The sequence below is a fragment of the Calypte anna genome, chromosome 1 (assembly GCF_003957555.1).
Source record: "Calypte anna isolate BGI_N300 chromosome 1, bCalAnn1_v1.p, whole genome shotgun sequence".
Classification (NCBI taxonomy): Eukaryota; Metazoa; Chordata; class Aves; order Apodiformes; family Trochilidae; genus Calypte; species Calypte anna.
In genome coordinates, this window is record NC_044244.1 from 37,239,415 (window position 1) to 37,261,067 (window position 21,653).

Here is a 21,653-nt window from a genome sequence, read left to right on the forward strand (position 1 = left end):
CAATGTTGAGCGCTCAGGCGGTGCCCGGGCCTCACCGCGTTTCTCGCCGGGGCTGTCTGCTCCCAAAGACACAGCGGGTCCTGTGCCGGGAAGGGGGGGTTGGAAGCTCATGTGGGAATCAGGGACGCGGGCAGGAGGAGCGAGTCCTCTGTCCTGGGGGCAGTGAGAGGCAAAAGGAGCAGCCACGGCCCCACCGACCCCTTTGCGCTCCCTGAATTGGGTCGGGATGGCAGTGCCGACCCGTTGCCATAAATGTATTATGCGTCCCTGGAGACGGGAAATATTCTCGAACCACACGCCCAAGGGGAAAAAAAATTAACTGAATTATAAATTATAAAACAGGAATGGGTATGTGTACATGTTTTTGTACATAGGCAGGGGAGGAGGCAGGAGCCTGATGCCTCGGAATTGTGAGACTGGGGCATTCACTTAATAAAAAACCAAACCAAAACAAAAAGGATCATTTTGCACAGCTAATGCAGCAGTAGGATTTAGGAACAGCGAATACCATACGTAGTTACACTCTGACCTTAGAATCATAGAATCATAGGGGTTGGAAGGGACCTCCAAAGATCATCTAGTCCAACCCCCCCTGCTAGAGCAGGGCCACCTAGAGTACCTTGCATAGGAACGTGTCCAGACGGGTTTTGAATGTCTCCAGTGAAGGAGACTCCACGACCCCCCTGGGCAGGACCTTCCTGATCCTTCCTGCACAAGTCCCCTTGTGCCCCAGCTCTTGGTTGGCAGATACTATCTGACCCGCTCTGCTATTCTGTCTTTGCTGTTTAAACCGAATTCCTTGAATAGGACATACATGTTCCTCATGAGCAGAACATACCAGCACCCTGAGCTTGTTTGACATAAACACAGAAATAATGAATTAATAACTGAGCATCCTGGGCATGGATAAAGGAACTGTTTTGCCGTTTGCCTTATTACATCCTTGAAATATAAGGACAGCCCTTTAAAAAAACAAAAAAACAACCAAACAAAAAAAACAAACCACCCCAAACACCCAAACAGCTGCTGAACCAGATGGGGAGGTGTGCCTTCCTCTGTATTCTTATATTGGGATGATTAATATAAATACTATAAAATGTATGTATATATATTTATATTTCTTTCACTCTGTGTATTGCAGACCGGAGAAAATCTCTCTTAAGAAGTAATATGACTCATCTTTAGTTACTGCAGATTGCTTAGTTTTCAGACAACTCCCTGTTTCCACTACTCAAGAGATCATTTGTCCCAACTATTAAAACTTCAGAATGGAATTAAGATGCTTCTTTTCTTTTCTTTTATCTTCTTTTCCTTTTTCTTCCTTTCTTTCTCTCTCTTTTTTTTTTTTTTTTTTGGTTTTTTTTTTTTTTGGTTTTTTAGCATTTCTTCTGTGAAATAATCCACTCTCACTGCTTTTTAATCTTCATCCACCCCATCTTTTTGATCTACCCCACTATACCCCATACAGATGACATGAATGTCAATCTCTGTTCTTTTCTTCTGACTTTTATAATAACATTTGTTGAGATGGGGTAGATTTATGTGCACTTTTGTTATCCACCTCATTTCAAACCATTTTCATCATCATGCTTTTGAAGGACCTGTTTAATGTCTTAAATCCTTTTATACAGAACTTCAAGCAGCTCTGAATCTCTCTCTTCAGAAACCTCATTTCCTAGTCACTATCACCTCTTGTTTTGGCTTTCTTCCTAAGAAGTTTTACTGTTTGTTTGTTTTGTGTTCCTCTTTCATTCTCCCTCAATACTTCATTAATTTTCAAATTCCAGTTTTCTGTCTTACCTTCATGATGAAGCACTGCATCGTTCGGCTTTTCAAATGTCATACACCTAGCTGAGGCTTGAGTCTGAGCAGCAGCTGTTGGATTTTTTTCCTGCCTCAAGTTCAGCCTTAAGAGGATCTTGAGAAAAGATCTTAAAAAGCATGAGTCCAACTCATATTTCCTTCTTGTACTTTTATTGCCATAGGCAGACATTTCAATAGTTATCATTCACACTTCAGACATAAACAGAGTTCATGTTTGTTGTGGCCATTGAGCTCCCCTGTTGGAATAGAGCGTGATTGCCAACACGATGTTCTGCCATCTTCAGACAACTGTTTTGGAGTCTCATCTGTTTGATATACTGGTAAGTTAACATCTACTTGGTGAGTGATTTTTTCCACATAGTCAGTTATGGTAATTTCTGTTCCCGCTAAGTGCTGACACCACAACCTGCATATATGGAGTATTTCTTCTGTTGTTTATGTGTGTGCCTGCACATGACACTGCCAAGGATTTCATGTTCATCTTCCTCACTGTCCTTGAAGTTTTTAATAGACTGGATCAGTTTTGTCGTGTACTAATAAGTATTTTCTTCCTGCCAGAAAACTGTAGAAAGCACAAACTTCTGCAGCTTTCATCAGGAGCTGTTACACGCACAAGAGGTCAGCAGTACTCTTTGTTGAATGGCCACTCTTGCAAAAAGCCTGAATCTGTTTCCTTAAACAGTCATTTTTATTATGCTTATTGTCAGCCACACGTGCTTTTTCCAGGCTTTGTTCTGGGCAATTGTGTTAAGTCAGAGCATGCTGGCAGGGGCAGTTCCCTTGTTTTTTTTTACTGCACTAATCAGTGTAGTAAAAAATACAGTCAGTCTATATGCTGTGATTAGGTAGTAGTTATACTGCAATTGCACCAAGGGAAGGACTACCTTTTTGTTTCAAACTTGTACAGATAATTTAATCTGTCTCCCAGTCAGCAGCTACACTGTTGTATACACATCATTATTACACTGGAATCAAAGGAAAAGCCTTGCTATTTCACCAGCAATCATGCCTGTTGATCTTGATAGTAGGAAATTGATTTTCCAAAGTTAAAAATGGAACTCCAGTTCTAGAGCTACAAAGTCAAAATCTGTAGTTATAAAGAACGTGCACAAGCTTTGGAACAAATGTGAAAGACCACCTGTCACTCTTTAAGAACACACTGAAGCATGAAACAACATGAAAACTAGTTTACATTGTGGTAGATAATAAATGAATGTGTGACAAAAGAACATACCGTGTAGAACAAGGCTTTTACACAGAGAGTAAGACAAAGGTAACTATAGGTAGTTAGACAATAACAATACCCAGCTTTTAGAGTTTGGCTTGTAGAGCAAAATCTTCAAGCCTGGTTTAGATATTTCTGGTCTCTCTCTCTGTGGTGTATCTCAAGTAAAAGGATTCTTAGTGCCAGCAAATGGAGGGGGAAGGCAACAGAGGGTGTCAATAAGGGCTCTCTAGAGTTGAGATGGCTATTTCTGCTTGGGAATCAGCCTGTACACTTTTTCCTGTGCTTGGTGCCTGAACTGTTTTCTTGCAGTTCATGCCTGAATAATTTCCAAGGCTGAAGGGAGATCACTCTTTTCTTTCAGAAAAACTTGGAAATGGAAGAAGCTCTTTTACACAGCAGCTACATTGTAATAGACCATTCAACCATGATAAGGAAAACCTAGGCTTCTGACCCTTTCTCTGCTGGGGCATACATTTCTCTAGCCTTCTGGCTTTTCCAGCATAGCAAAAGCAAAGGAACACAGAGGGTCAGGAGGAGCTACTGCTATGAAGACTGGAAAAACAAAGCCAGAGATAACTTGAAGTAGCTCTCTTTCTGTTTTACGTGGAGCTCAGCTCGTGCTCCCTGACTGGCAAGGGATGTGGGGCTGGTGCAAGCCTGCTCTATGTGCTAAAGCTGAAGCCTGCTTAAACTTAAGATTCACTTCCAGTATTTAACATGGCTTAGATTTACTTAGAAGAGCATGGCCACTTGTTTTTCCTCCGTGAACCACTCGGTGGCTTTGTGTGGTGAGCCGGGTGGATCTCCAGTCTGGTAAGGTCACAAGACACAGCCAGGGGGGATAACAGAGGTACCAGTGACTGGGAATCCAAATGACAAATGGTTTTCTTGGCAGGAAACCTGGTTAACATATACATGAAATATAGCCTGAATTTCTTTGTGAGTCTAATCCAAAATTACACAAAAAATCCACAGCAGAGGAGAACCAAACCCTTAAGCACCAGTACAGTGCCTAAAGGAAGGCTGCAGTGCTTTAATGTGTATTTTAGGCAAACTTTCTCTTGATTTTACACAGAGACACTGGATAATACATGAGAACCAGAAAGTAACACCAACCTGATTGCTCTAAGGAAAGGACCACATAGTGGGCAACAAACAAAGGAAAAAATGAATTCTTTTCAGCCTTATTAGTCCAAAATGTGAATTAGAACAGTCTCAAGGGATATCTGAAATATACATGCTATCTAATATAAAATATAACATACCACATTCTTCCTTCTGAGATGCCAGGGAACTGTACTGTACTGCCAGGGAACTGTGTATTGAGTAACAGGAGAATTACTCAAGAGCAGGATTAGTCTTTTGGAAATGATTCACCAACTGCTGCCATTGTTTAGTATTTTCCTTGTCACAGGATACAAAGTAAGCATCCGTGGAACATAGGAAATATCCTGCAGTATTTCAGCATTAAAAATATCAGTGTTCTAATGGATCTTGGCATTTCTAAGAGGAACTGACTGGACCATAACTGAAATCTTTATCATTTGTGAAGGATGAGCTGCTAAATAAAGGTAATTTCTTTTTTTTTTCAGATTTGCAGCCAAAGAAAGCACTTCTTACCCAATGCCATTAGCAATACTATTAAAAAAAACCAAAAAACAAAAAAAACCAAGACACCGCTCCTGTTTCTAATAGCACTTGTTTAGAATTTATTCCCTATTATTTTCCGTTTATTTTTTCTGCTTTTGGTGTACTATTTAATATATGCCTTGCAACACAATCCCTTGTGTGTTGTAGCTCTACTGAAAAAATACTGGGAGTAGTATTTTTTTGGAATACTGATTATTATCAAATATTTAACTTATTCCTGCTTTAGTAAAATGTAATGAGTGATTAATACTAAAGCATGTGCTTCTGAGCTCTCCCTGGACAGCAAAAAAGCTGTTTTGGTAGTGTGTGTGTGTGTGTGTGCTATGGGCATTCTGTGTGGATCATGAGAAGAGTTAAGGCACCAGGCAGCAGAATGGAGGCAGGAGAGTGTAAATCGTTCAAATGGGATTCAATCTGTTCCCTTTTTAATGCCAAAGACCCAGTAAGGAATTTCCTTGAAACTCTCTAAGGTGAAACAAGTGTTCCCTGACAAAACCTGAATGGGGTCAGGCTGCTGGAGTGCTCTGCCTGCTGCTCTACCTCCTCTTAAGAATTTTTGTTCTGCACAAATGCATCATGCATCCCCAGCCAGAATTTTCATGTATAGCTCTGCCTTAACTAGCTAATAGTAAACTGGCTGCTTTTAAAACAGCATATATTTTTAAATCCTGCTGCAGAGAGGCAGAGCTGAATTTCAGGCCATAATAACTAGGTAAGGTGAATAGCAACCCACATGGAAGACTTTCACTAGGTAGACAGCTGTATAAAATTCATCACAATCTTGAAACTCCATCCCTTCCCCTAGTTTCAAGTTCTGTCATAAATCAACATTCATTTGAGTGTTTGCTAAACATTGTACCTTTTTTCATAAACCTTGGCTCAGGTTTATATTTATGCCAGTAGATTTATATTTGTATAAATCTAATCTGGCTAAGACTTCTGTTGCTCTTTGTTTTAACACACAGATTCCAGCCTTCATGCAGAGGTTTTACCAGAATTAGTTTGAAGCCAAGCTCCAAGAGAATCTCAAGGCCTGGCAGCTCCTTTGAAACACGGTTTAAAAAATGGTTTCCACAAAGTCCCAGGAACAGAAACTGTAATATTTCACCTCTTTTTACCATGTTGTTGGGATGGAACTGAAACCAGAATCTTGGACCCAACATTCCCAAACCTCGGAGAAGGTCATATTCACTAAAAACTTGATATATTGCTCCAAACCAAAATCTTACCACTAATAGCTGTTTTTGACAAAACTGTTCTTTCAAAAAATGCTGTTTTGTTGGACTTAAACCATTTTGCAAGAATGTTTTGATTTCAAGGAAATCTTAAAGGGCGAAGAAAGCGAGTGTACTGTTTCAATAATGTCAGAAAGCCTTGCTTTGATATTTTTTCAAAGTACTTAAATTTCATTATATTATGATTCATTACATTGGTGTTCTGTAACTTTTACACTCTAATAGAGTCACAGTGACATATTCTGCCTTTATCAAAATACTTAATTAGGTAAAATTTTTACCTTAGCACTGCTGTAATTAAGACAAAACACATGTACGTATTTAGGGAAATACAAGTTGAAGACAATTTCAGCACATGTCTGCAATTGAGTTTACTCACACAGAGCACAGCACAGGCCCAGAGCTCCACTGTTTTAGCAGTGATGTTTAGGTCTGGCGTCCCCTGGGATTATGCTGCACTTTTGATTAAAACACCTTATTGATGTTCAAAGGAGGATGTAAGCAGGTTCATACCTCACCTGAGAAAGCTGCAGGCTTCGGTCACACTTCAAGGAATGTTGATTTGCCACATCTCGGCCTCAGGGGATGTGGAGAGGAGGCCCAGATGTACCTTCTTGTCACAACTGATGTGAAGGATGTGTCCCTCTCTGACCATAATGGCTTAACCACCACTGACAGAGGAAAGGACAATTATCAAAGACAGGCACTGGCTTTGCCTGGGACATAGCAACTACCAACATTGTCTCCCATAGTTGTTCAAACAGCATAAATACCTAAGCTTCAGTTTGACCCAGGACATTGTCCCCCCCACTAGGGCTGAGAGAGGACTTCAAGACATCCATCAGAGAAGCAAAGGACAACAACAGTGTGGACAACAGATGACCCACAAAGAAAGCAAACGTGCAGTGTAGTTTTAGCAGGCTGCTCTGAATACAGAATCAAAGCATTGGCATTTTTGGCCCAGAATGCTTTCCTGTACTATATAGATCCTCCTTCTGATCTTCACAGATTTTGAGTCCTAGAACCATATATTTGATATAATCTAAATGTAGTTCCAAATATCAATAAATATCAGTTACTTTATGTGGAAAAAGCGTCTGCCTTTATTTCTATTTGGCAAAAAAAGAGTTAATGCATGATGATGAATCCTTTGTGCTAGGAAGCTCTTGGATTGTGCCACTGTCAGGGCCAGCCCAGGTGGAAAACTTCAGGTACTGTTTCTGTTTATAACAAGAATGATTTAAAAAATCATTCTCTTCCTTTGTGGCAGGTACTTTTTTATCTTTCTTACTGAAAGGTCTGTAAAGACATCCATGTTCTCACAGAAAACAGGCCTTTTTGTTTTCCAGGAAGAAATTCAAGAAGATTGATGAAAAGAGCTACTAAATAACATGAAGTGCTGGTTTGATACTGGCCAGAGACTCCTTACCAACAGTAAAAGTCTCTTGATCCCTCCTTGCAGAGCACATGGAACAGTCGGGCACTGGTTTGCAGGTAAGACCTTGGTATTTCCATCTTGCAGAATGTTTGTGATTTAAAACTTCAGCCTTAAATTATGTGTATGCATGCATTTACAATAGAAAAATCAAAGTGAAATTATGGGGAAGCTGGCAGAAGATCTTTAAGGGAGAAAACTTTTCTGGTTTTAAAGGAAACTGCTTAAAGCAGTCACTTATTTATTTATTTCATTCTTGCTACATTTCATTAAATAAAGTTTCCCTGCAGCCATTCCTGCTTTTGCAATTTATTCAGAAAAAGAGAAGGGAGAAAGAATGATAAGTAAGGAAAAGGACAAAAAGGCTGCTTGGTTGAAACACACAGCAGAACAGAATAAAAACATGAAAGTGCCGAGTACATGAATAGCAACCTGACTATTACCAAACAGTGGCAAACAAAAAAAAAAGATGTAAAATATACATTGAAAACACAGAGATCTGTACAAAACAGGACTGATTACCTAAGCCAAATTTTGCAAATACAAAATTAAACATGCAAAGTTAATACTCACACTTAGTGTGTTCGGTGACTGCTTCAGTGGAATGAAAAGGGTTCTAAAGAATTTGTTATTTTATTCAAAACAGAGTATAACTTATTGAAGATTCTGAAATATGCTCTAGATGCTTAATTGTATTAAAATCCAGTGTCTGAATGTCTGGACCAAGCCCCACTGAAACTGAAAAATCATTTGGTATTTCACGTCCACTTAACTGAAGTGGGTCACAGGGCTAGTCCTTTATTTAACTTTTTTTTCTCTTTAAGGGAAGAAGTAAGCTTTTGCTGTTCACACACACACTTTGCAAGGCATCCAACATATACAAACAGAGGAGCTGAGACAGTGTAGCCTTTATGTAACTACGTATATATATACTATTAAAGCTATCAGAATTTTTTGTTCATACAATCAATCCTATTTAAATGGACTGAAGACATGTTCTGCTTTATCCATTGGAAATACTTGTTTTGTACCAGAGTTTAATCTTGTTCCATGCTTCCCTAAGTTTTTCATAAACTTAGAGGTTTGTCTTCTTGGAGATACAGGAAAAGAAGGAGTGAGAAAAAGAAGTCTGGAGTCAGCATTTTTTGCGTTCAGGTCTTAAAAAAAAAAAATAGGTCCCAAACTCATCCTACATACTAAATGTAATGCCAAAATACCATCATATCTTTAGAAATTCCAGTGTCCCCCAAGGAATACAAGGAAAGCTGAAGCAAAATTTTTGCAAAAGTACACCATCAGTAGTGCTCATGACAATTGTAAATAAATGCCTAAAAACATCCCTCTGCTGTCAACTCAATGCAAACTATCAGGTGTATTGAAACATATTTAAGGTTTTACATAGTGACTTTCATGCAGAGATGGACATAAAAATAAAGCACATGGAAACTAAATAAAATAACACAAGTACCAAGAGATAGTCTTCAGGACAGAGACTTAAAGAATTTCCCATTTACATGCTTTCTGACAATTTCATTTGTGTATTCCCCCCAGCAGACATACAATGTCCATGAAAACAGACATTTGTTTGGAATCTTCTCCATCAGAGCAATAGTTCCACTGAAAAAATACATGCCTTGGTCTTGCTATTGAATCAACAGGAGTTAACCTGCTCAGACCTCTATTACCCTCCTAAGGAGCTCAGTAAGGGACAAATTAGTATACATGTCAGCTGATTTCCAAGCTGGGAGCCTTGTTTTGCAAAACAAACCATCTATAATGACTAAAGAATTAAAATGAGTTTGAGGCTTCCCTCCCCACCATGCCACTCATCTGTGCTTTATGTAGAACGGTGGAAATTCTTTTATTCTAATCTTGAAGGAAAAAATGCAGTCTAAAATACATTTTTATATATTGGATAGACATTTTTTATTGCAGGCAACCATATTTCTTTCTTATCCTCTCAACCTCACTGTATAGTCCATTGAGTTTAAATGAGCTCATGTATGGCAATATTTTAAAGTCTTTCAGTATGAAAGGCATATAGAAGTGGGAATCAGGGATTAGACTGGGGATTTTTAAGAAACAAAACACTTGGGAGCTTCAGGTTTCAGACCAGGTCCTTGAAAAATTTCCTCCCTGTACGCCAACTGTATTTTCTTTCTTGCATTTTCCCAGGTCTTTTTCAGGTTTAAATATAAGCAGAAGAACTCGTGCAGACTGCTCAATATTTGTAAATTTATGGAAGATTAGGTGCAGGACTGGAGCTGAATGCAGGTCACAGCCTTCTCCCATCATATTTATCTATGCCTAGATCTTTGCAAATAATATTGTATTATTCCTGCAAGCAAAACAGAATATGGAAGAGGAACAACTTTCCACCCCTGGCTGGCAGACGCAATTAGGTAGTTTAGTTTGTTAGTCAAGAAGGAAGCTGTATTTGTAGCTTAAGTGTTAAAAACTAAATTAGGCTGTTTCTTCTTTGTTGAATGTTCTGTGTGACTGAACAAAGTGGCAGATCTACCTGCTCTCAAGTGACAGTACTGCATACTTTCAGAGCTGAGGTGAAACAATATGCTGAGCTTACCATTATTTACCACGTTAAGGCTGTCTGCTTCGTTTGGCCTTAAGAAGGACAGGAAACACAAACTGGGGACCACAGAAACAAGCTGTCTAAGTGGCTGAAAGCAACCTGTGCCCGTTGTCCCTCACGAAATGTCTCAAAATAAATAAGTTGTAGAATAACAGTAATAACTATTATAACCCTATATAGCTCATAAAATGGCTGCGTCCTTCCAGCAGCTGCCCAGACAGCATCATGGGAATTGTTTGGAAAACAACAACTCCTGGCCCATGGCTGTGGCAGAACTGGCAGTATCCTCATGATCCTCAGCAGAGTGTCCCTTAAAACACTGCTCCAAACTTTAGTGCATCTACTGAGGAGAAAATGCACTGATTGAACCCATTACACTGGAGAGATGGTCCTGCTGGTGGCCATTGCAGATGTGCTGTTCGTCCTGGGTCTGGCTATGGAGTCAGGATCTCTCTGCTCACCCACCACTTTTTACAAAAACTGCTGGATTCGACGCTTCCCAGGTCTTCTGATCGACCTGCAGGAATCACAGAAGAGGGGAGCCCAGGTGCTGAAGATTTATGCAGAAGTCTCACCCCAACAGTGCAGCAGAACCTGCTGCCTTCTGAGGAATGGTGAGTGTTTATTATAGAGATTGGGGCACACATTACAATTTTCATCATGACGTATGAGGAAAAACATTTGGGGTAATTTTTATAGAAACAATCACTTATTTGAAGAAGAAATTCTGAAAAAAAAAAAAAAAAAAAAAGGTAGGAAAGCAGAGACACATTTCACCCCATCTTCCATCCCATGGAAAGGACCTTGATTATCTGTTTTTTTGGGTTTTTTTAATGCCACCCGTGGAAACACATGAAAATCTTAGGGTCTGCTTTGAAACAGAAATATTTATAAAGCTTGGTAGCTTCCTAGCAGTTTATGTAATGAATGAAATGCATTTACAATATTGAAAAATAAACCACAAAAAACCAAATAAAACCCACAATTATTTTAGAATTGTTTTCCTGAAGCAAGCCTTCAGCTTCATTATTTCACATGTTCTAATTAACACAAATCTTCTCTTAAAAGCTCACATCCAACACAAATTGCCCAATTTAGAGATAGGTTTGCTACAGTTTTTTGAAGTGTAAAGCTTGAGAGTCATAATAAGCAGCGGAAAAGTTCTCCTTATCTGTTTTAAAAGTTTACAGTATTTTCTGCTACTGAATATTTCCCCTCTCCTGCCAATACTTCTTTTCATTGCAGGTAACCATTTAGGTTATTATTTCTGTTACAAAGGTTACATTCAAAGCAGGTAAAATAAATAGACTCCTCAATATTTCATACAACTGAAACAAAGCATTAATCCTACTCCAAGCACAATAATATTAATAAAATTGACTTTAACATGATATTTTGACTAGAGATTTTGATGTCCTATGAGATCCCGAAAGACTCTATCCTGCTTTTTATGTAGTTTGACTCTAACCTTAGGTATATTTTCAATTTAAATTGATTTAATATATTCTCAATCTGAGACTTAAAACCACTAGGATTTGGGCATCTATATCCTTTTGAAAATTGGGTTTCAGTAACAAGTTGTTTAGGCATTTTTCCATTATTACTTTTGCCCTGATTTCTAATGTGGGAACATAAAACTGAACCTCCAAACCTCTAAAGAATTATCTAAATTACTTTATTCACCAAATACAATAGCCCAAAGGAAATAAGGAAAACACTTGGGAACTGGCAGCACAGCAGGATGTCATCTACTTATTGTAGACCAGGCTGTTTTTTTAATAGTCTGGGTAAAATGAATAGTTGCAGACCAGTTTAAAGTGGACAGGTATATTACACAAGAACAGACATCTAAAAGTTGTCTTCCTTGATACCTGTACTTTTAGTAATGGGCCAGTCCTACAGCTGAGATGTGAAGGAAGGCAGTTGGTAGGAGGACCACAAGCTAAAACATATTTTATTTTATCAGAAAAACACTTAGATTTCAGATGGCTATTCTATTCCTTCTTCTTAACATAAGAATAAAACTATAAGTGGTTCTACTTTATTGACTAGTTGCTTAATTAGTTTGCCTGATGAGAGAACTACAGATTTATAGGATGAAGCTGCCCAGGATTAATGATCTGATGTTAAATAATGTGGTAACATGCAAAATGCAATGTTTATTATGCTGATTAGCTCAACTTTATTCTCTTTGTATTATAGTTTCCTGCAATCTAGCAGTGTTCTACCATGTACCTCTTTCTGAGAATATGAATTGTCTGCACATGTCTTGCCCAGCATTGGAAAGTTGCATACTAAAGGCTAGACTCAATAATGCCATTTTGTTCAACATCACAACAGGTAATGAAGCATTTTGTTTATAAAGGCTGAAAACGTAGCAACTATAGAAAACATTAAAACTATACTAGATCTCTTGCTGTGCTAAAAGACCTGAAGTATCAAACAATGCCAAAAAAAACCCACAAGATTTTTTTCCTTTTTAATTACTGTACTTCTGAGAATACTTCCTTCCTTTCTTCCATTCAGTATTGGAGACAGGGCCTTGAAGATACCCACTTCTTTCAAGCCTCATGGTTTCAGTACCTAATCAATACTGTGCTTCGGGAAATTACCCTACCAGATCTGAGAGACCAGGAGGCGAGTTTGAGCACTGCTCCACGTCCCCAGATCCAACCAGTAGCAAGGTTCAAAATGTATTCCCATCAGGCACATGCACAAAGAGCACAGGTACATACCACAAGTATACACAATCTATACTTGCACATATGCACAGATGCACAACCAGCCACACAAGTGACACAAACACATAAAGCAGACGCACAAAACCAGGCAGCACAAAGAACCTTCTCCTGCTGTCTCTGGCTGCTCAGGATGGATATCTGCTAGTGAAAATATATATAGATATGTGTATATAGATACATACAATGCAGATCTCTCCAGCAGCAGGGCTCACTCAGTCAGCCCAGTAGCTGCCCTCAGGCCCCCAGTCTCCCCAGTTACTGGCACCCATACTGTGCAGCCCCAGAGGGTGCAGCACCCCTCCAGTTGATGATGCAGGCTGTAACATACACATACTGCTTGCCAGGACTCCCCTAGACCCCAGTGGCCTAGACTGCTTTATTTTCTCACCTCTGGTTCCTTCCAACTATCCCTTGTAGTAAATCCTGTGCAATCACAATGTCCACTTCCCTTGCAAGCCCATAAATCCTCCCTTAATCCTAAACTCTGCCCCCCCCCAGTCCAAAATGTGCTGCTGGATGGCTCCTTGATCTGCCCTGGTCTCCACTTGCTGCTTTTGTGGGTGTGCAGATGAGCTTTTAGCACATAAACTAACATTGTTTATGATTTAATAGGGATTGATCCAGATCTTCTTATTTTTGAAAAACTGACATACAGAGAGGCAGATACTTACTCTTCACTGAATAAATATGAGAAGCAAAACAGCACAAAGGCCGCTGAGTGGGAAAGATGCCAGCATCATAACACGACATCAAGTTCTTTTCTCCTCCAAGCTCCATCTTCTACCCCTAGCCACGGCTTAACAGCAAACTCTTACACCTCCAGTACGAGCCTGAGAGTCCAAAACCATGAAGTTACTACTTATTCCAGGGCAGGAACTTTTCCACTGGATAATCATTTCACTAAGAGGACAAGCACAACTTCAGTTGCTTCAGACAAACTTACAACTTCAGTAAGCACTTGGTCAATCACTAGTTCAAACAAGAGGACTGTACACTCATCGTTGACATCCAAGTCTGCTGAGATATTATCCAACATGCCCACTCCTCCTCATCTGAACAGCAGTAAGCAACACCTAAATGAAACCAAAGGCTACAGTGGTAGGAATTATACTTCAGATAATGAGGTACCTGCGTGGGGAGCTGCAGCTTTGGGTGTCTGGTTGATTCCTGTTGTTCTTTGCTCTTCTTTCATCTTCCTTTGCTGTTGTACTGTTGCTTTCACAGCAGGGTGTTGCAAAACTAGGAGAGGTCAGTATAAGCCCATAAGGAGAAGAACAGTGTCGAGGAGACAATTCATAAAATATACTCATGTCAGAGCTAATTTGTAAAATGCTATCACCAACCTTATGATGGAAGTGGGCGATATATACCAGCTTATTTCTTTTAAAAAACCAAAACCAATTTTTTCACTGATGATTTCAGAATCTTTCAGTTGCAATTTAATTCTCAACAGATGAACCACAATTCCTCTGCCTCTTTAGGTAAGAAGTAAACACTCATAGCCCCCACTGCATGCACAGGACTGTTCATGAAGTGTTATGAACAACGTTGTTCGTGATCCAGATTAATGCCTAACAAACAGTACACACCTTCCCTATTTTAAGAGAGCAGGTTCACTGCAGCTGTATGTATCCTCTCCCTTGATTTGGAACTAAACAGAGAAAATTCAGTGCAATTAGTAAAACTGACTGAAGCTGTGTAGTATCATGAAATCATTCCTCTCTAATCATCCTTTATTTGCCTCAGATCTAGTTGTTTCTATAAAAAACTGACAATTCTTCTCCAAGTTCTAGTTTGACTTTATCCCCATTTATCCCCAATATTGAGAAAAAAACTCTCTTACTTTAAAGAAAAGCACCAAAACAATCTAAGACCCCCCAAATACCAACTTCCATTAACTCATACCCAAACATCTGATCATTCCATCTTTGTGCTTTCCTTTCCCCCACTCATCTGTTCTTCCTCACTCTTCTGATAACAGTTACTTCAAATGTTTCTCAAGCCCACTCAGAAGCACCTTAAGACAGCTGCTTTTATAAAGTTACATGCTCTGCAATGCACAAGGTCTGGAGAGCACAAGTCTTACAAGGAATGGCTGAGGGAATTGGGATTGTTTAGCCCAGAGAAAAGAAAGCAGAGGGGAGACCTGATTGCTCTCTACAACTAGCTGAAAGGATGCAGGTGTTGGTTTCTTCTCCCAGTAACTAGTGACAGGATGAGAAGAAATAGCCTCAAGTTGCACCAGGGGAGGTTTAGGTTGGGTATTACGAATAATGTGTTTACTCAAGAAGTAGTCAAGCATTGGAACAGGCTGCACAGCAAAGTGTTGGAGTCACCAACTCTGAAGGTGCTCAAAACCCGTGGCACTTCAGGAAGTACTTTAGTAGGGATGCTGGTGTTGGGCTGACAGATGGACTTAAGGATCTTGAGCTTTTTCCAGTCTCAATGATTCTATGATTGACAGTTCCTTTTTGTTATTGGCTAAGGAAAAAAAACATGGAGCTAACACTTACTCATGCCTTGTAATTGGAATTACTCTGTGTTTTCATCTTGACTTGCTTTTTCCTGCCTACTTATATTTATAATTTACATCATTAGCTTTTTAAAATAGGGAAATTTAATGTATGCTGTACAGAAATAAACACAATGTGTTGCTAACTCTGTAAGTTAGCTTTGTAATAAAATGCCCTTTTTTTTTGTTTCTTCATCCTGTATATTCTATTTATAAAAGTGCTTCTCCTGAATATAGATCAAGTGACTAGGATCAATAAGGTAGCAAGATATTTCCTCACCTTACCTTACTCAGGGAGTTTGTTTAGAAAAGCAAATATTTTCAACAGCAACCAGGATTGCTCTTCCTCTTTTAAACTTACTGATGTCACAGAGTTTCTCACATTCTTCACTTGCTGTATAAGGCTTCTATTTTCCAAACCAGTAAATGTTATCAATGGAAACAAAATAGAACTGTCACGTCTATGTGGATGAAAATTAGTTTAAAACTAGTAAGATGCATGCAAACTTCAAAGACAACCATGATGAGGTTGTAAGACTACATGAATACTTAATGACAGTGGAGCAGGGTGGCTGCAGAAGAAAAGACTCCCCTGAAAATTATATTTTAGGCCACACTGGCCAGCACAATTGTTTAGCCTATCTATATCAGTTTAAATTAGTTTTTAAAAAAAGAAAAAGCAACTTATTTATAGTATTTGACTGACCTTGTATGCTTAATTTTATGTAATAGAAGAGAGACTGACACAGGAAAAGAACGTTTTAAAGGAGTTGTTTTTTTTTTAATCAGTTGAAATAACAAAAAACCAATTTCTTCTATTTAGCTAGACAAAGTAGAATTAGGTACAATTTATTTTAATGGCAGTTTTATGCATATGTTTTGATTTCTACCATTATTTATCTTCAATTGCAAAGGCAAACACATTTTATGTTATAGTCAGCTGCTTCATAATTGTCACGGTTTAACACTGGCCCGGCAATTAAACCGAATAACAGACGCTCTCTATTAATCTCTCTCTCCTTGATAGAGAAAGGAGAGAGAATAAGGGAGAGAGACTTATGGGTTGGAAACTAAACTACACAACTTTAATGAAACAGTAATGATAAATAGGAAAAATTACTAAATATATACAAATATACAGGAAAATGGATACCACATTCCTCCCCCTTTCCCCCAATAACTCTCACGTCACCACCGAGGCTGTAGGGCAGCCCTGGGAAAGTCCAGGCTGGACTCCTGGAGTCGGCAGCAGTCGGGAACTGGAGGCAGGAACACACAGATATGGGCTGGCATGGATCAGGACCACAGGCAAACGAACGGACGGGATCCTTCCAGGATGCCGGGTGAAGGAAGGGAAGCAGGAAATCAGGAAATCCGGAAAAAGATCTGGCTTGGCCCTCGTGATGCCTCAAATTTATACTGAGTGTGACGTATATGGGATGGAATACTCTGTTTGGTCAATTCTGGCATCTATCTTGTCTGTTCCTCCCCAAAGGAGGGCTGCAGGTGGGACCTCTTTACTCCTTCTGGAGGGTAAAATGTTTTCCTCAGAGCTGAGCAGTGTCCTTGGCTCTGCACACCAGTCTCTAGCAGTAACTATAAACATCAAGTGTTATCAATCCTAGAAGCACACACTGTCTGAGAAACTTGCTGTTAATTTCAGTAAGTGCAACTACTTACAAGAGACTTAGCTAAAAGTAAAAGTACAAAACAGAAAATCACCTTTGTCCTGGCCCAAACCAGGACAATAATTTATATTTGTTTGGGTTTTTCTTTGAATAAAATTTTATATTTTATTTTCCAGGTTTTAAAGACAAAAGAGCCCATACCACCTCCCTCTCTGCTTCACATAGTAAGATTTTCAGAACTGTTGAACAGTTTGAGGTAGTAATATTGTAACACGGTAACCTTTAGTCATTCATTTATCATACTGAGAAGAATGCATTTCTTATTTAAGTCTTTGTTTAATCATGCATATAAAATAAGATGCTCAAATTTATATTATTTTATTCAGAAATATAATTCAGAATCTATTGCTGAATTTGAAGCCATATAAGCAAGACTGGTGTATGTCTAAGACAACAGTTTTTGCACCATTAATATGGGTAACATTCCAGACAAGAAATGAGAGTAAACATGAATGTGTTCTTTGGTCAGGTATCTGAGCTGCAGCAAGTCACAGTCATCCCTGGTGTTCCTGGTATCTTCATCTCCAAATTAGTGACTCCATAGTGCTCTTAATAGCACCTTGATGCTCCTTTGATACCTACCTTCAATATTATGTTCTGTAGACTCATATAATGGAACTAGGACCTCCATACTCAGCAGAAAAATAGACAGAAATTAAAATCTTTATCTGTCCCACTCACAAATAATTCTGGGGTAGGATGGAATAACTAAAATATACAGTATCATATTCTGGAGAGTCTTCTTGGTTTATTGGCATAGAAATAAATAGGCAGCAAAAGGTTTATGTAAAAGCATAGTAGTGTAGGACTGCTTTATTGAAGACTAGGAGGTCATAAAAAAATAAATACATATATGTTAAGTATGAGGGAAAACAAGGAAGAGATAGAAAGATGGCTTGTCCAGACAGGAACTGTCCCTTTATCCCTTACTTGAGTTTGTAGCAACGCTATGTATGAAAAGAGGGCAAAAAGTTTCAACTTCAGTCAGGAGTATAAATTAGTTCCCTGAAGACTATGAGGTTATCTGTAGGGGTTTAACAACTCACTACACACAGCCAGTTACATGCAGCTCTTAGGGCCTGGTGAAGTTACAAGCAGTTGTAACATCTGGTCTCTTTGCCAAAGACTTGAGTAATGTCTCTCCACGTCTCCTTGTCTAATCTGAGCACGAGATGACATTAAGTGTGCAGGAGCCCTCTTTAAAGGGCAGAAGTATAACAGAACATAGACAAACAACCTCAAGAAATTATTTAGCACCACTTTGAACACTTCATAACTCTTAGCACTCTGTGTACTAAAAACATCATACGCCAGAGACTACAGTCGTTTCTAGATGCATAAAATTAGCCAGAATACTGACAAAGCAAGTTCTTTCCCAGTCTGACCAAGCACTAGATCTCAACCTTTCTTTGGAATGTTTGTAAGAGAGACAAAAGAAAGGTTCGTCTCCTCGACAGCAGCAGAGAAACTCTGTATGACAACTATTCCATATGGGCAAGAACTTAATTTGTGAGAGGCTTTTTTTCCATTGGAGACAGCGTATTTTTCCTTGCTGTAAGGAACTGACTTTTCCAGCTTGTGGGGGCAAATGTTTGGATTTGAAATGAGACATCTGCTTCTTGGAAGTTAGAACAGTGACCGCAAAGAAGTGGATATAGAAGCCTTCCTGCTGAAGTTTCAATTTGTGATGGACAGGGTTGCCTCAGGTCAGGGCTGTCATGAAGTTGTTCCATGGTCCTCTTAGCCAGTAAATACTAGTAAAAGAATTACCTATGGAGACAGCAAGTACCTCTAGGTATTTTCTGTGATTTTTGCTCCTTCTTCCTTTCAAATTTATGTGCCAAGGGGTCTAGTCTCCTTTATTTAAGTGTTCTCTACCTACTTTTCTGTTTAGAAGTAACATGAGCACTTCCACATAACAAGAATTTATATACACACGGGTATGTACAGAAGGATACACATCTTAGAGTTAGGTATTTACATTATAGTAATGTACACATTAATAGGTGACCATTGCTGAGGACATACCTATTACTTGTGCTGTAGGATTGCTTAAGCAGTAAATGTATTACTCTTTAATTCACAGTTTTTAAACTTCAATTCACATTTCCAGTGAGATAGTCTGCAAGAATATTATACAGGAAAATAAAGATGTGTACTTTAGTCCATAAAAACACAAGCTATACTAGACATAGCCAAGGTTGGGAAGACTCCCACTAGTGTTACAGTTCCAGTGTTCTAAGTAGTCTGCATCATCACAGAGAAACACAAACAGTTTAGAGGGAGAAGCAGAAAACCAGAAACATCCAAGATGACCAAGACCTCGAAGTACAATCCAGGCTATCTCTGATCCAGTCCACTGTATTACACAAGTTCTGTACTGTCATATATAAACCATAGGTAAAAACCACCAGTGTAACTCTGACTTTTATACTGCCTTTGATTCTAGCAGCTTGACTTGGCCCTCAAAGGATTAAAAAAAAATTAATTTTGCTTGCATATTTCTTAGTAAGGAGAGTAAGTGAAGATAAAACTGGAAATGAGTATTGGAAGTCAATCTTACAGATTTTGAAGGCCAGCTGATCAAGTGTTCTATAGTCATAGGGCCATTCAGCCAGATATTGCTGGAAAAACAGCATCTTTGATGATTTCTGATTTTAAGTACTGGATGTGGTTAGGAAACAGAGCAAATTAGTCCCCACATTGTTCTTGGCCAGCAGGTAAAGTCTATTGATGTGAGAGACCTTTTAGTGTCCTGGTACTCAAGAGACAGCCACCTTTTACCCTACCTGTATTTAATGAGTACAAGCTTGAACACTTGGGAGAGAATTCTGGAAGCCTCTGCATTTTAGGTTTTCAATGGATAAACTGTAAAGCTAATGAAATGCTAATACAATCAAATACAAACATCGATTTCCCTTGCTACACTGTTGCTTCTACCAGCCACTATTATTAGCTCTTTTGTTACTTTAACTTTCATTAGAGAGTTCTGCTTAGGTCTACTTGAAGGCAATGAAGAACAAAGAAAGTGATTTGTCCTCTCGCACAGAGGATTTTATCAGATGCTCATACGTACTGAGTATGTAAGGACAACTCTAAAGAGAAAAGTGAGCTTTTAGTGTTTTGGATTTCTTAAATCAGTTACGGGTACTACTCATGACAGTGTGGTACAAGACATGTCACTAGAAAAGAGCAGTTAGTTACATGCTTGCTGGTGCATCAGTCCTTTGCAAGCACTGGCAAAGCTAATTAAGGAAACAAATTTCTCTTGCATACATACTAGACCCAAACTAGCCTTGGAATGAAGCCAGCCACAGCTCCACCATCCATACCATTCTCTGAGTCAAACTGCAGTTACTTCCTCAGAAATTTTGGTCTCATGGCTGCTCAAAGAAATTTTAGGAAACTACACAAACATACGATTTTTAAACATGACCCTCACTACACCTGAATAAAGGAGCAACTAGGTAACTTTCTGCATATTAAGCTTCATTAAAACTTCAAATTAATACAAACCTTGCCAAGTTGGCAAATGCAAAATTGGGATTAGAGGACAAGCATTTTCAACCTTCACTACGGCTCTGGCAAATTCTCATAAGAGGGAAAAAGCTGCATTAAACAGTCCCTTGCTGTAAGAAAACAATCTCTACCCAAGAAGAATCCTTCCCAAACTGACAGTGTTTTGGAAATAGGAATAGGTGCATTCTTTGGATGTATGTAAACACAAAATAAACAATGAGAAATCCTAGCAGTGACCAAGTCCAGTCACATAGGACATCCTGCAGATATCAATTTCCTTCAGTTTCCAATGTCCTTATTTTCACAGTTTCTTCTCAGTGAGTTGGTGGCAGGGCCACCTGCAAAGCACTTTCATAGGTATTCAGAATCCTTATGTCCCTCTGATTCTCAAGAAAGTGAAGACTTTCTAAACTGAAATCCTAGTAAGCCAAGAAGGTACAGCAAAAGCAAGAATATTTATTTATGTCCCTTCAATATGGTATTTTCAAGGTAGGTTTTTTTTTCTTTCCTCAACCGTAAAAACTAAATGAAAGTTGCCTGTGATTCCACTGTTTCAAATCAATTCCCTTCAGATGCAAACTACCAAATGTAAAATCAACCTACATTAAATTTTTTTTCTGTGCTTCACAGCAGTAAACTGAGTGCTACAAGCATTTTTTCAAGAGAACTCAGCAGGCCTTGGGATACCAAGACACAGTCTGTTCCTCTTTAAGCTATACACTCACCTCACTACTTACCAGCTCTCACTTTCTGCAACTCTCAGTTTTTTCCTTTCTCCTATACTTTGTTATCCTGTCAATAACTGCTAGTTCCACCTTCCCACTAGCATCCCATTTTCTCCCTTATTTTATTCCATCATTTTCAAAACAGGTATTTCTACTTAGGGTATTTGTTAACCCTCATGACAACTGAGAACCTTACACTGCTCTGTACGCTTCAACACCTCTCAAAATGTGAAACTACTTAAGCAACATTATATTTATTTTACAGGCAGGGAGAACAGATAGAGAAAACACTGAGTGACATTTAAAAAGCATTTAGAAAGTTCAGAGGTCTTAGCTTTGAGCCTCTTAATTAATGGAACTTGGAGCCTAAGTCATTTAATTGGTTTTGACATGGTTGCTCTGTTACAGGGCAAAAGAAGTTGTGTGAGAAGTCAGAACATGATTAAGCAGAGGACTGAACCAGGATCTCTGAAACTAAAAAGTCTCAGAATAGAATGCTCATCACC

At 38.9% G+C, this 21,653-nt stretch overlaps 1 protein-coding gene across 1 annotated transcript; it reads left to right on the forward strand.

Moving 5' to 3' along the window:
• Positions 1 to 10,347: 10,347 nt before the first annotated feature.
• Positions 10,348 to 14,031, forward strand: MANSC4 (MANSC domain containing 4). Its single transcript, XM_030469089.1, has 3 exons — positions 10,348 to 10,576; positions 12,165 to 12,302; positions 13,316 to 14,031. Exons 1-3 carry the CDS (start codon positions 10,348 to 10,350, stop codon positions 14,029 to 14,031), a joined length of 1,083 nt encoding a protein of 360 aa, XP_030324949.1.
• The last annotated feature ends 7,622 nt before the right edge of the window (positions 14,032 to 21,653 follow it).

What these genes read in the sequence shown, in the direction of transcription:
- MANSC4 (XM_030469089.1), top strand. Translation starts at nt 10,348, where the DNA reads ATGGTCCTGCTGGTGGCCATTGCAGATGTGCTGTTCGTCCTGGGTCTG. An exon ending in CTGCTGCCTTCTGAGGAATG is followed by an intron (nt 10,577 to 12,164) that starts GTGAGTGTTTAT and finishes TTTGTATTATAG; the next exon opens with TTTCCTGCAATCTAGCAGTG. An exon ending in TTTGTTCAACATCACAACAG is followed by an intron (nt 12,303 to 13,315) that starts GTAATGAAGCAT and finishes ATGATTTAATAG; the next exon opens with GGATTGATCCAGATCTTCTT.